This window comes from Tachysurus fulvidraco, chromosome 5 (genome assembly GCF_022655615.1).
Source record: "Tachysurus fulvidraco isolate hzauxx_2018 chromosome 5, HZAU_PFXX_2.0, whole genome shotgun sequence".
NCBI lineage: Eukaryota > Metazoa > Chordata > Actinopteri > Siluriformes > Bagridae > Tachysurus > Tachysurus fulvidraco.
Window position 1 is genome coordinate 11,524,360 of NC_062522.1, and position 15,569 is coordinate 11,539,928.

The following is a 15,569-nucleotide window of genomic DNA, read 5'->3' on the forward strand; positions in this document are numbered from 1 at the left end:
TGACCTTGGACAGCTTCATTCTGACACAGAAAGAGAAATACTGGCATCTTCACGCCCTATAGTCGCTAGATATCTGTAACGATTAAAAAACGCCTGACAGAGAGGAAGCAGATAAAGACTGATGGACAGAAAAAGAAAGATGGAAAAAGAGTGTGTGAAAAAGAAGGATAAAGAGAAAGAGACAGAGAGTGAGCATAGAAAGAAAGGATGACTTGCTACGTACTGTAGCACCCAAGTCACAGCTGAAGGGCAGAAGGAACACATTTTACGAGCCGTGTCGAGTTAAACTTGAATCACCGGGGGTCATTTCAATAAATTCACAGTGAAAGAGCAAGCATAACATGCATAAGTTAAAGCTGAGAGGCAAGACAAGAGCAACTCATATAACATAAAGAGAGGCACCTTGTGATATCGTCGTCTCCCAGCAAGCCTCTGGAGATGGGAGAGAAGCGTGAAGGTGTGGCTGGGGTTGTGGGCTGGCTCAGATAACTTGGGGAGCTGATATGATTCTCCATGTGCTGGGAATAAGCTGAAACATATTTAAAGCATTAATCCACTTTTTAAATGTAAACTCGGAGATCACCTCAGCTATCTTGCTAACATGGCTATTTGATTAAATCGAAAGAAAAAAAACAACAACAAGCTAGAATCTAAGCTGTACACATTTTAGTAGGAACACCTGTACACCTGATGATTTACCTAATCAGCCAATCACATGGCAGTAGTACAGTGCAAAACATAGTACAGGTACAGAACACAGGTTATGTTACTGTTCACATTAAACACCAGAATGAAGCAAAAGCATTTGCTCTGTGACTCCAATGATGGCAGGAACGTTGGAGCCAGAATAGCTGGAATTTCATATCTCCTAAGAATTCTATATACAACAGTCTCTAGAGTTATCACAGAATGGTGCAAAAATCAAATTACACTGAGTGAGCGACAGTTTTGCCTTATTTGCAGTATAAGAGAGGTCAGGAAAATGGCCAGATTGACTTAAGGAGCCAAGAAGAATATAATACTTTAAATGTTCACTCTTTGCAATCATGGTGAAAAGAAAAGCATCTCAGCTTGCACAAAACCACATCAGGAACCGATCTTAGTTTGACAGGAACAGGAATCATGGGCACAGAATTATAAACAAAATGAAAAACTCTCTCCAGTTTGGGTGAATCTGTGACCATGACAGCCTCCGATTCTTGTTCTCTGACAGAAGTGGAGCCTGATGTGATCCTCTGCTGTTGTAGCTTCTGGTCAGCTCAGACAGGTCTGATTATTATCCTCCGATTTCTCTCATTAACAAAGTATTTCAGGGAGGCCGTGTTTAAAGTAACAGAGATCACAATGTTTCCCAATCCGATGTTTAATGTGAGAGATAACTAAAAAACTGAAGCTCCTAACTTGTACCTGCATGATTTTATGCATTGTTCTGCTTGGTATGTCTTACAATACATAGTATTATATTATTCCCTCAATATATTAAAATGTGTTGCCCTATAAATCAAGTCAAGTCAGGGTCAAAGTCTGTCTTCCAAGGACACAAAATAACTAAAAAAAATATTTTATAGCTTTTTTGCAAGCAAAAAAGTAAATGCTTACAGAATGCTCTCAGTGTTTATTCCTGCAGTGAAATGTAACACACTGTGAACAAGCTGAAAATACAAGAGCAAACCCATTCTCTTAAGTCCTCATAAAACTGCTCAAGTAAAGGGACAGCATCACTCCCGAGAGAGATGGGCTAAAATGTGATTGGATAGTATCAATGACACTAAAACACTAAAGCCAAAATAAAATCCTTTAAGCTTTCCAAGAAGCTTGGCACTGTTAACTGGAAGAAACGTCATGCTTTGTCAGAAGAGTGACATAGACAGTTATCTTCTGCTTTTCTCACCACAATCATCGTACTGACTCTTTACTTTAGATCAGATCAGTTAGGGTGTGGCTGCTAGGGTTGCAAAATTCCATGAATTTTCAAGGCTGGAAACTTTCCATGGGAATTAATGGGAATATATGGGAATTAACGGGAATATATGGGAATAAACTGGGAATTTAAAAAAAAAATGCAGAGTTGCCTATAACAAGGAACTTAAATATAGTTAAAAATATCTTGCAGCATAATTTTGTTTAAAACAACAAGATTTAATGTAATTTAAGTTGAAGTTGTACCCTGCATTCCTCAGTCACTTGCACACAGCACACTGCTTACTGGAGAGCCATTGTGGCCAAACCCCCTGCATGTACTTACATTCTTCCATAACATGCACAGTAATACTTTTTTATTTTAGGGTCATTTAACTAGTTGCTTATTAGCATGAATATTGGCTATTTATTAGTACTCATTAAGCACATATTAATGCCTTATTCTGCATTACTTTATTCTACATTCTTAATTGTACCCAATACCTAAACTTAATAACTACCTTACTAACTCTTAATAAGCAGTAAATTAGGAGTGTTACCACATGCACAGATAATTTTATGACCCTCCCCCACACACTCACTTGAGAAAAAATGCTTCATTTTACATTTTGATTGAGACTTTTTTAGAAGGGCAAGGGTGAGGAATGCTTTCATTTTACAGCAATCATTGGGAAAATGTTTATTAAAATTATACAAGATTATGATGTTTATTACAAGCATAATAATGTTTATTCTGCTTTTGTGTTACTCAGTGAAAGAATTAATTAAAGTTCTACTTACAATTAAATGAGTCAAGACGTCATTTTTAAAATGTGTATTACCTTGCATAAATGTCTGCTTATGACCAAACAAAATGTTTATTTATGCTTGTATATGATATAGTTTATATAAATTTCTCTATATTTCCATATAATTTCCATAAATTCCCATAAATTAATGTAAATTCCTGTAAATTTCCATAAATTCCCGTAACGTTTCCAATTTCAAATATTTCCAAAATTCCCCAGATTAAGTTCCTGTGGAAAGTTTCTGGAAATTTACCGGAAACTTTCTGCCCCTTTGCAACCCTAGTGGCTGCCAATGTGTTGGGGTTGATTTCTCCTCCTCCTGATTAAATAAAATGTTGCTCTTCATGCCTTTAAGCTTTAACGATGGAATGTGAGTTTAGGCCTATGCTAATGGTCAAACACCAGTGAGGTGCTGTATAATCGATCACCATCACTCAGCACTCTTTGTAATAGTGTAAATCAATTCTGCAGGCATTCAGAATAAAACGCTGCACAACGATGATTTTGGCTGGCTTAGAAGCGAGGGTGAGCCCTGGGGAACTGGAGCACTTCCAGTGCTTGGCTAGGCCATTTTTATTTTAACACCATCGTCCTGAAATAGCCAGCGGAATGGATTAGTTGCCCCTGAGCACAATGCAAAGAATCATTCAGGTGATGAACTGGATATTATTTATAACAAACCTAGACCACAGCGCTGATAAAACCTTGATTCTGATTGGTCAGAAGGTGTGGATTAATTTTAACAACAACAGCATAGCACAATTTTATATTAATGTGTTTACTTGAATCCATTAGATGGAGGGAAGTAGTTTCTCTGTAAGATACTGTAACAAGCAGCACAAGAGCTCAAGAGAAATATAAAAAAGAGGCTAAAGGAGCATAAAGGTGCGACTGTTTATCGATGTTATAACAGGAAAAAAATTTTCCACATGTGACAATTAGAATGTTTCCTTCTTTAATAAATAAAGAACTGTTAAAATACCCAATGTTGTTACTGGACAATAATTAATTTCCCCTCCAATTTGCATCACAACACTCTATTTTTATTATTTTCCTAAAACAGCACACTCTGCTATGTTTTATACCATACATAAGGCAATGAACCTGTACAACATGACGACTGAGATGACACGAGAAGCGGCTTTCATATATATAATTCAAGCAGTGACTTCATGTCTGATGAAGCTGAATTAGTATTAGTAGCTTTTGAGATTAGTCACAAGTGCCATGTTCTGTGCGAAAAATCCAGAGCATCACTTCATCATCATGCTGCTTTGATACAAGACAGCAATCTAGAAATGACCAATCTGTAGAATTCACACTTCTACGGCAGGCTCAAGGATCTGACAGGTTGTAGAATTGCTTTGTTTTCTAGTTGGTTTAGGTGATGTGTCTTGCATAAAACACAAGGGCGTATGTTGGACATTCTGAAGATGGGGTTACAGAAATGTTAAGGCGTGTGTGAACACACTCACAGTTGGTGACGTCAGGGGGAGCATAGCTGTCATTCATGAACACACTGGTGGGTTTTGCCACTTTTAAGAAGACTACATCACTCGTGTTTTTCAAGGCTGCCACAGCATCCTCATGAGTCACCTCTTCAAGGCAAACAACATTTACCTGCATCCAACACATACAGTACACAGGTTCTTCAAACAGGTACAACTAAATCTTTTAATATGATTATATGGGTTAAAGTGATCCAAACTTAGTGATTAGATATGATTATGTAGATATGATTATATGAAGAAACTGGGACTGGAACAGTTATAACAAACTTACAGCGACAAGTTTATCCCCAATCTGGAGTCGTCCGTCTTTGTGGGCAGCTCCTCCCTCGATGACTTTAGTGACGTAGATACTGTTGTCTCCAGGAATGTGCTGGTTTCCCACTCCACCAGCTATACTGAAGCCTAAACCTGAGGATCGATAATATGTATTACATTTTGATTTTTGATTATGATCCATGCGTATTTGTTTTTTTACCACCATGACACTTATGGCGTGAAATTGACGGCATGCAATAAGCCCAGAAAGGTGAAAGAATAGTTACAAGAATAATTTGTGAAAAATCTCATTTCAGAAAAAAGATGCCCATCATTAGATTGACAGTATGCACAGTGCAAATGAATTGCATAAGTACGAGAGTCTTATTCCCTAACACAAGTTGATTATACAATTGAAATAAATTGGGGTTTTACCTTTGGGACCTTTGACAAGCTTTAAGTCCACGATTTTCTCAGAGCTAGGCTTTCTTCTTCGGACATATAGTCTGACGATACAGCCTGCCTCCTTCAGCGCCTCCACGGCTCTACTGTGAGTGACATCTCTTACGTTTACATCGTTTACTCGCAGGATGCAGTCATTTACCCTGTAAAAGATGAGGACAAGGAGATGCAAGGGTAAACAATCTGGTAAGCATTTTGACCAATCTCGGCTGATCCCACAGCGGGGCTGACCAATCCCGAGTCTGCTCCTGCATGAAGTTGGACCAATCCCTCCTGTCCCTGTATCAAATCCCACTTGCACCTGCACCTACATCCTTGACCAATTGTGCTGGCTTCTACATAAAGTTTGACCAATCCTGCACAAACCCACAGAAAGATTGTCACATCTCTCCTACTTCCCCAGAAATGCTGAGCAACCCTGTACACCTGAAAAGATATATATTAAAACAAAGAACAAAACAAAAAGTCATACTGTATGATAATATACAGAAGGTGTAGTGTGTGCAAGTCCAGATATGCTGCCTGACCTGAGCCTGCCATCCTGAGCAGCAGCTCCACCCGGGATAATCTTAGTGATAAAAATGCTTGGATCTTCACCGATGTGTGGATTATCAGTGCCGCCTGCAATACTGAAACCCAGACCAGAGTTCCCCTGGAGAGGAAGAAAAAGAGTAAAGCTGAGCATAAACACTGCAATACAATTCTAGAGATGACACAATATAACAGACTTGACCTTAACAACATTAACGAATCAGTGGTTTAAACTTCTAACTGTATTAAGTGTTGTTATAAACAGCATGTAGTTGTTAAACTGATCTAAATCAGTGTTACTTTTTCCTAAACTAAATTGACCTGACTTGTGACTTTAATTATGGAGGCAACAGTGCAGACAGTTTAGAAGTTAACTCAGACTGTATAGTATACATTAGAGAATTTGAATTTTAGCATACAAACACAAAGCCATTATAAAGCCATTATACTGATGCATTGTTGAATTCTCAAGCATTGAATGTTTTTTTGTGTAACAACATGACAACAAAACATCTCATTGTCACAGTATTATATTAATGTGCTCAATCTAATATGTCGTTTCTATAGTAACAGATTTTTCCCAGGCACTTGTATGGTGATTTATCCATATAATCTAAAACTGGGTGAGGATAAGTCAAAGGTGAGGTTGTGGAGGACAGGTTCATGTAACAGGTCACACACCATGATAAGACTGACCACAGCAACAAGACACAAGATAGATATACGGAATCAGCATGTATACATACATAAGTGTATATTGTGTATAGTTGTTGATATGGACAGCAATGGACTTTGAGCATTTCAGTGTCTTGATAACATAAGCATAAAAAAATGCATAAAAAAAACAGTATTTACAGTATTTACTGAAAAAACAGTTTTATTCCCTTTTAAAAAGAAATGAGAAAAAAAGAGTAATGCCATGAACTAACATGTTTCATGTAAGTTCCACAACATCCAAAAACTATTAATATGACATGCCATTGTTTGTTGCTGTTCTTTGGCTGCTCTCTGTCTGCCTTTGTCTCTCAATCCATTCCTTCCATTTGATTTGATGTGTATTCGTTCTTTCTTGCCCCCCTATTTCTTTCTTTCTTTCTTTCTTTCTTTCTTTCTTTCTTTCTTTCTTTCTTTCTTTCTTTCTTTCTTTCTTTCTTTCTTTCTTTCTTTCTTTCTTTCTTTCTTTCTTCCTTTCTTTCTTTCTTTCTTTCTTTCTTTCTTTCTTTCTTTCTTTCTTTCTTTCTTTCTTTCTTTCTTTCTTTCTTTCTTTCTTTCTTTCTTTCTTTCCTGCCCCACCCACTTCTTTCTTTCAATCCACACTCCCTGCATCTATCGAGTCCTATGTGCTGTACTTGATGTAAGTCATGCTCACATCAATCATGTTGTGTGTTGTTCTGGCACTGGTGTAACCAGAAATTAATTTCAGAGGGATGAAGACATACAAAAATGATTGATCTGATAATGTATTAATAATGTCTGACAGTGATTTAAAAGATTAAAATTTAAAGATTAAAATAACATATTCATCTGCATTACTGTCTCATGTCAATATAATCATGTCTCATATCATTTCTTTTGGGTATTGTCATCTCATGTTTAACTCTAAAGTGTCTTTAGCAAAAGGTCTACATGGAAAAGTATTATAACTTAACATTTCTGGATGCAGTAGAATAAAGTAGTAGAAAATAAAGGAGAGTAAACTACACAGCACTTACTCGTTCGAGCATAATTTCTTCATATTCATAATCAGCTTCTGTTCCATTTACCTGCAAGACAAATACATATGAAAAGTTTCAGCAGCAAACATTTCAGAGAAGCCTTCAAGGGGACACAAAAGTGTTGGTACCGTGCAAATGTAATTTAATGTGAAGTCGGCACATAAAATCCACAATAGAGAGACTAGTTACACTGCCATATGTTTAAGTGAACGAGTCTGAGCTTACTATTACATAAGAAATTTAACAAGAAAAAAAAAACAATGTATTCTGCTTAACCTGCTGCTTAAAATAGAATATTCTTCATGCTTGAGAGCTTCCAGTGGGAAACAACCAGTGAGCCAGCATCAGCATCAGCATCAGCATCAGCATGAATACAAGACCACCCACAAGCCACATGAGAACTGTTTCACTTCCCAGAGCCTGTCTGCAGGCAAAGACTGAATCTCCTAAACAGCTCTTACCTACTAAACCAAAGTGTTTTAACTCTATGCTCCAGTCATAGCTACTGTATAACAGGTAATGTTCTTAAACACTTTGTCCATAAGCTGATACAGAGAGAAATGTAGAGCTCGTGTCCTCAAGGATTGGACTGGGAAACACTACTGTAAAATATAGAGGAAATCCTCATATACAATGAGAGAGAGAGAGAGAGAGAGAGAGAGAGAGAGAGAGAGAGAGAGAGAGAGAGAGAGAGAGAGAGAGAGAGAGAGAATCCTATATTGTACTCAATAAATACAGCAGTGACTGACGCATACAGATACAAAGGAAGCATTGCACAGAACAGACATTCTGCATTACGAAAACAAATCATTCATTTAGCCCAGATTGAGTCATATAAGATGTTTCTGAAAATAAAAATACAACATGATAAATGAGATTAAAGCCCTAAAAAGTGCTGGATATGTAACATGTTATTTTTGTGATCTCACAGACTGGGTTTTAAGCTCCCAAATGGCCCTTTTAAAGGCTAAATGCTTTTCTAACTTTCTTCATCATACAAAACAGCCTTCATCATCAGTGATGCTGCCAAGCACAGAGAGAGAGAGAGAGAGAGAGAGAGAGAGAGAGAGAGAGAGAGAGAGAGAGAGAGAGAGAGAGAGAGAGAGAGAGAGAGAGAGAGAGAGAGAGAGAGAAACGTCCTCATTGACCCTGTTCCATACCTGCATTTTTTTGCCAATACACAGTCGATACTAAACCCCTAGACAATAAATCATATCAGCATAATTAGATATTTCTTAAGCCTTTAAACTTTTCTAGGGATCTATCCTAAAGTTTTGGGCCATGACAAAAACTTTGTGTGAATGTTTTAATTACTTAAAAATTACCAAAAAAAAGAGAAGAACATTTTGAACATCTCTCTTCTATCATGTAGCCATCGTATTAGTTTATGGGTGGTAAATAGTTTTCTCAATATGAAATATCTAAGATAAATTCTATTCCAATGTAAACAACAGTATAAGTACTAGTCCAATGTTTAGTAAGATGTACCTTTCAGGTGCTTAGAAGTTACAGTTGTGTTCTTAAATTTGCACTGTTCGAATGTTATACAGTATTTAGTTAGTAAATATAAAATTTATTATGTAGACCATTGCAACATAAATATTTATCATATTTAACTTGAAATACTCTTATTGAAATATTCTTATTATTTTGTGCTGGGAAAACTCACAACCAGCACAAAATAATAAGAATTCTTTGAATTGTATGCACCCCCCAACAATATACTGTACATTTATGTCCAGTATCTTTACAGTGTCCAGTACAATCTTTCAATAGACCACTACTTTTTTCATGAGACATTCCACTAATTCCAGAGATACCAGTATGAGAGTACATACAGTATGGAGTGCTGGTATTTGCATCATCGGTTTAATTTAGTGTCATATGTAAGCTAACCTTTGATTTTATACTAATAGTACATTATTAACAAAAGCAGTTCACTGGAACATCACCCCCCCCCCCAAGTATTATTTACTATTCAATGAAATAAATGCTTTTTCTGTATCTATTATCCTATACAGGATCACAGGGGATGTGGTGCACATCCCAGTAGTGCCAGTCCATCACAGGGCACACACATCACACCCATTCACACACTGCAGACAATTTAGGGAAAATTTCTTCCAGGCAAAGAATTAGAATAGGAAACAACTTAGACATTAGCATCCATCAATAATCCTGTTTCATATTAAAGGAATCCTCCCCGGGCCTGTTAACATGAGCTGTAAAATTATTACCGGATAAACCTCAGCTTATTGTAGGATAGGAAAGAAAATTCGGGAGAAAATTACTAGGTCAATGTATTGTACTGTGGTGATGATTGTTAGGGTCGTTTCAGCATCCGTGCGTCATTCTAGTGTGGCTAGAGTGATACAGCCAGTAAAGCTAATGCTAATATTTCTCTGGTCAGTATCATGTGGCTGCTAGTAATCATACAATGAATCAAATACGCCGATGCTTAAAAATACTAAAAACTAAAAGTGATGGCAAATAAAACATTCCCAGCTAGATCTTATTTAGTGAGATTACTCACTCCAAAGTAATTTGAAAAAGAAGACATCCTTCTGTCTTGAAATGTATAAAGATGCAGTGCTATGCGATCTGGCTAATGCTAGTCTCCACAGTGCTGCACTTGCTTTTCATGAAGGACAACAACAGCAAACACAGAAAACACAGTGGGTCTTTTGGCACTTAAGAAGACAGAGATTATACCACCCTGCTGAGGGGAAGAGAAAACTGGAATGTAAAAAAAAAAAAATAATAATAAGATGAGAAGTACCCCATAAGATGAGAAGTACCCCATTGGGAAATATCAAGGGTTTGTTTATTAAATTTAAAACTCAGTCTATTTATAGTTACACTATAATCTATAGTAATATACACTGTATTACATAATACACACTATAATATTTGGTATATCATCTCTTCTGCATATTTATTTTTTAATTAATTTTCTTCAATTAATATTTAATTTATTGAGGCTTGGGGCGGCACTGAGAGTGGCTGGGTTAGTTCCCTACTTGGGCTGCGGCAGTGAAAGCACAGGAGCCAAGCTGCTAGTCTACCAGGGAACATAACCACTAATAACAGCATATAAATGAACGAGATTAAGCGTTCTTCTTATAAAGTAAATTCAGCTAGATTTGTGTGTGTGTGTGTGTGTGTGGTAGCCTAGTGGTTAAGGTATTAGACTAGGTGTTTATAGCAGTTCCTGACTGATCAGCTATAAAGCCTGTTCATCATCAGATGACAAACAATTTAAACTGACGGTCTACATACATTAACAAAAAAATCTCGAACGTTAAATTAAAATATTTTATCAAAATAATTATTAAAATCTAAAACAGATTCCTAAGATTCTAGCTGAAAAGTGCAGTTGAACAGTGATCAGACTGTATGGTTACAGGTTAGAGGTTAGATCCAATAAGAGCATTAAGAATAATGCTAATTATAATTAAGAAGAAACCTGAGGATTAACAGAATGAACATGTAATAAAATGTTAACATGAGAATGACATGTTAGAAAATAGCAGACATTCAATAACATTAGTGTAATCACAAAAGACTGGACCTGTGGGGAAAGAGATTTAAATATAATTGGCACTCACATATGGGCTCACATAGGGAGACGTGTCAAGGCTGTCTGTGTTCACCAACACCGGGGCCGGGCTGGCCTGAAAAACAGACAGATAAATCAGCATCTGTACACTGATGAGCACAGACCAGCATGCTTACTCCACACTAATGCACATTCGCTCATGGTTAAAGGGGAAAAAGCTTAAGCAGTAGCATCTACATCTCCATAATCAACAGAACACAAAAGACACTTACTCTAGGCATGTTGATAGAGTCTTAAACAGGCATTTGCAACAGATTAACAGCACAGACTGTGTCCATAAACAGCATAACATACTGCAGAATATGCAACTATGAAGCAATAACTCAACAAGCCAAGCCAAGCCAAACTAAACCCTTCTGCGGACAGACACCACCTGCATCACTCATACGACTGATCTGATAGTGCAAGTGCGCATCAGTAACATAACATGGCATTCTCACATTAATCTCTTAAACTTAACATGAGCATCATGGAAGTGGGAGGAGTGAGCATATGACAAAGAGAAAGAGAACAAGAGAGCGCGCGAGAGAGAGAGGGAGAGAGAGAGAGAGAGAGAGAGAGAGAGAGAGAGAGAGAGAGAGAGAGAGAGAGAGAGAGAGAGAGGAAAAAAGACCTGTGACGTGGGTGCAGGGATGACAGTGGTCTCGGCTGGGACTGGCGCGATAGGGATCACAGGGATTATGGGAGCAGGGGGAGGAACGGCATCTGCCTGCTAAACAATAAACAGCAGAGGTCAAAGTTCAAGCCAGATGTCACTCAGCAGTATTGAAGATCATGAGAGATCCTTTAGCATCAAAGCTGTAGAATAAAAAGACAGCTAGCACAGAGCGAGAGCAGAGAAAGAAGGATGCTTGTTACACAAAATAATACTATCATGATAAAAACTGTCGATGGGCAATATGGCGAAACAACATACAAAGACAAGCTCGTGATACGCCACTTTAACATACATATGGTACATCGAATTTCTGCCTTCCATCTTTGATTTATTTTATATTCTAGTTCTTTTTTATACTTTTATGTAATTAAAAAATCTCTTAGAAAGCAATTCACTGCATGTTTTACGGTTTGGTGCGTGAACTAACATTTGATAAGTCTGTAAACAAAACAGCAGCTATGTTGAAAAATTCTTCTGACTAATTATATTTTCACGATGATTTTTTATAACCCAGTGCTGTTCAATTCACTAGTATTCTCTGTGTAAGCTAACAGACTCAGAAGTTAATTCATTGTCCAGAACAGTAGTAATGACTTCAATTCATATCATTATATTAACATTATTGCTTTTCTAATAAGAGCTAGTTCACAGACACTTGCATGCATAATCTAATTCTATATATAAACCGATTAAATGTGAGAATTTAGTTAGAATAGAAAATTAAACATTTCATGGATTTGCTTCATGATCATCAGGAGAAAATGGGATACTATTGGATAAAAGTATAATTTGTTAAAGGCAGGGTCTCCTATTTTTGAGAAATGCTTCAGAAAACTGAGTCGAGCCGAATAATAAACAAAAAAAAACAAAAAAAAAACACAAACGTGTAGCCAAACGTGTAGGGCTTTAACCTCACAAACGAGGCAGCTACAACCGTGTTTTGTATAGTAACAGCGTTTAGCTCAGGAGTTATTGACTCGGGAAACTCGAATCTGTGAATATGCGGCCAACTTTACTTAAGACGCCGAGGCACTTTTTTTCCTTCTCGATATGTGAGTAACGTTTGTTTTGCTTTGTTACACAGAACTAATATATGCCGTCCTTTGCATGATTATGCTTGTGTGTCATTTTTTGCTTGTATGTTTATCCGCAATCGTATTGTTCTTCCCTTCAGCTATGGTAAAGACACATTTCTTTCCATTATTTGCCTGGGTTACGTATGTATGTGTGGGCAGAGCTATAAATACAGGGGTGGGACCCATTTGGGTTAGGGGCGTGTTTGTTTTGGTGATTTCAAATGTCGACATTGGCTTTCAGAGACCCTGCCTTTAAAAAATCCAAAAATTATACAGGAATATTTCCTTTGTATCACACCCATAACAGCACACCTTTTCTGCTTTGTATTCCTTACTTATGCTCTACAAAATACTCTAATTGAAATATATGAGGACAGACACAGGATTAATACAAAACATTTTAGCTCCGAGTAATGGATGGATATGGTCAGTGTTTATAAATGTACTGATGAGAACTGCAATGTTCTCAGATTCTCAGTACATTGTGCTCTCAAAAAAATCAATAATCACAATATGATGTCACCTAGTCCTAAATAAATGTAAAGTAAATCTATAAATGTTTATAAAAATTTTCAGGATAAAACTGAAGACATATAATGAAGGAAATAATAAAAACACAATGAATATAATTACTAACCTAATCACTGTAATTACAACGTACAAAATAAGGTGCATCAGGCTTCATTATTGCTTTTGCTTCACAGTACATCATGTAAATTTATTTAAATGACCTTTCGTTGTAGACTGCTATAGCATATATTTCGATGAGAAAAGCTATTAATAAATCTAAAAAGAGTTTGTGATTAAAATAAAGAATGAAAGCTGCATTGTAAACAGTAACTCAGAGTGTTAAATCGTGTTTGAAATGATTAGAGCAATGACAGTGTGTGACAGCAATATCATTCATTCATTCATTTCCTACCGCTTATCAGAACTTCTCGGGTCACGAGGAGCCTGTGCCTATCTCAGGCGTCATCGGGCATCAAGGCAGGATACACCCTGGACGGAGTGCCAACCCATCGCAGGGCACACACCCACTCTCATTCACTCACTCAATCACACACTATGGTCAATTTTTCCAGAGATTCCAATCAACCTAGCATGCATGTCTTTGGACCGGGGGAGGAAACCGGAATGCCCAGAGGAAACCCCCGAGGCACGGGGAGAACATGCAAACTCCACACACACAAGGCAGAGGCAGGAATCGAACCCCCAACCCTGGAGGTGTTAGGCAAACGTGCTAACCTTAAGCCACCGTGCCCCCCTGACAGCGATATAAGCGTATTATATCTTTATCGTAGGGTTTTAAGACAGTGACAAGGGAGGATATAAGGGAGAAACAAATAACACTTGCTTTAGTGTGCATGGTAACAGCGTCTTTCTGGAAAATCTACGAGTTTAAAGAAATTGCTTTACAGATAAGATGTTTTTGTTCACTTGAGAATTCTAGCCGTTGTCATCGTTACTCTCACTATTGATTATATCAAGCGAGCCACTGCAACGCAATCCTATATGCCCATAAAATGTTTGATAACGTGCAATGCACTGGATTATTTTCACTGATTTCCACTTTCTGACATTATTGTACAAGCTAACCTTCTTATCTGTCCATAGGAGTCTGTCCCAGAGCGCTACAAGCTCTCATCGTGGATTTACAACTTAATGTAATCTAGACTTTCTATTCTGGAAACTAATCAATGGTTTGCATCTAGGATGCTAGCTTCTACCTATAGTGCTGTTAACCGGAAGAAGCCTGATAAAATAAACAAGCAACCATAAATCTTCTCTACATCTTCTAATTTTTATTCTAGAATAAATTTTAATGGTTAAATGATTTAAACATCTGTACCGAATTATAAATCAATTATTATTAAAAACCAATACCAAAATCAAAACGCAAAACAAAAAACCAACAACCAGTATGTGGGAAACATTCTTCATTACAAAATGATGTGTAAATAGATTTGGATTACCAGTAGCTCTACAATTTAAAATATTCCCTTTCTACACTAAAATCATTTAGTAATTAACAGTAAGCTTACCCCAGATTCTGAACCAAGCCATGTCACATACTATATGGCTTAGAGGTCATTACATTTACTTGAATCATGCTGTATAGGTGAAGAATAAAAATCTTGTTATTATAGTACTATATACACTGCTAATATCACTGAATTGTCTTAATTGAAAACATAATTTGTGCTGGTCATAAAAGTGTTACCTTATTGTAGCAAATTCAGTGGTATTATCAAATATCGATGTGTTGCCTTAAGAATGAAAATTGAATTGTTACGTTTTAGGCAAGAAAACAGCTAAGGCTCTGGGTTACTAATTTAAAGCTTGGGGTTCAAGCCCCAGTACAGCCAGTTTACCATTGTTTGGTCCTTGAAAAAGTCTCTTAACCCCCTCAGCTCCAGAAGTGATGTAACGTGTCTGAACCTAAACTTTCTAACCTGGGTTATGCAAGGAAAATTATGCAAAGAGAAGAAAATATATGTTTTCATCTTCTACAACTTATTGTTACAGAAGCAGTATAATCACATATCAAATTACTGCATTAAAAATAAACATTGTAGTGGTATCGTAGTGGTAAATACTGAATTGTTGCCTTAAGATTCACAATCTTATAATTACATTATTGTAGCATATTCAGTCGAATCATCAGATATCAAAATGGTGCCTTAAGAATCTAAATCGTAATGTATCATGTAGAAGCCTTACACCACTAAAGAACTTCAGGTAACTGCTTAAATACTATTTGCATATTTTGGCAACAGTAACACTGCTAAATAGACAAATGTCAATCTGACTGATACAATGATGAGAGATCTTATTTAATATTTAATTTGATTATATGAGGTGTAACTACCACTGTTCATTCTGTTTCAGCATAAAATAATGTATTAATTTATATCAATGCATTAAAACACTAAACTAAGTTTAATGTAAGTGTAAAGACCTTCATAAATTGCTGTGATCCTGTTTTTTAATTTAATTGTTTTGATTTATTTTAAATATAAATATAGTTTATTTT

At 36.7% G+C, this 15,569-nt stretch overlaps 1 protein-coding gene across 7 annotated transcripts in view; it reads right to left on the minus strand.

The window, feature by feature from the left end:
* Positions 1-15,569, minus strand: part of dlg1a (discs large MAGUK scaffold protein 1a) — a 115,103-nt gene that overhangs the window by 31,194 nt on the left and 68,340 nt on the right. For 4 of the 7 annotated variants that reach the window (XM_027146842.2, XM_027146841.2, XM_027146845.2 and 1 more), the window contains exons 6-13: positions 11,415-11,513; positions 10,791-10,856; positions 7,180-7,230; positions 5,464-5,588; positions 4,910-5,079; positions 4,491-4,627; positions 4,184-4,328; positions 403-529 (exon numbers count right to left, since the gene is read on the minus strand). In XM_027146842.2, coding sequence (XP_027002643.1) covers positions 403-529; positions 4,184-4,328; positions 4,491-4,627; positions 4,910-5,079; positions 5,464-5,588; positions 7,180-7,230; positions 10,791-10,856; positions 11,415-11,513 — 920 coding nt within the window. The remainder of the gene's footprint in view (positions 1-402; positions 530-4,183; positions 4,329-4,490; positions 4,628-4,909; positions 5,080-5,463; positions 5,589-7,179; positions 7,231-10,790; positions 10,857-11,414; positions 11,514-15,569) is intronic. The other 3 variants (XM_027146849.2, XM_027146848.2, XM_027146847.2) reach the window with 1 other exon arrangement.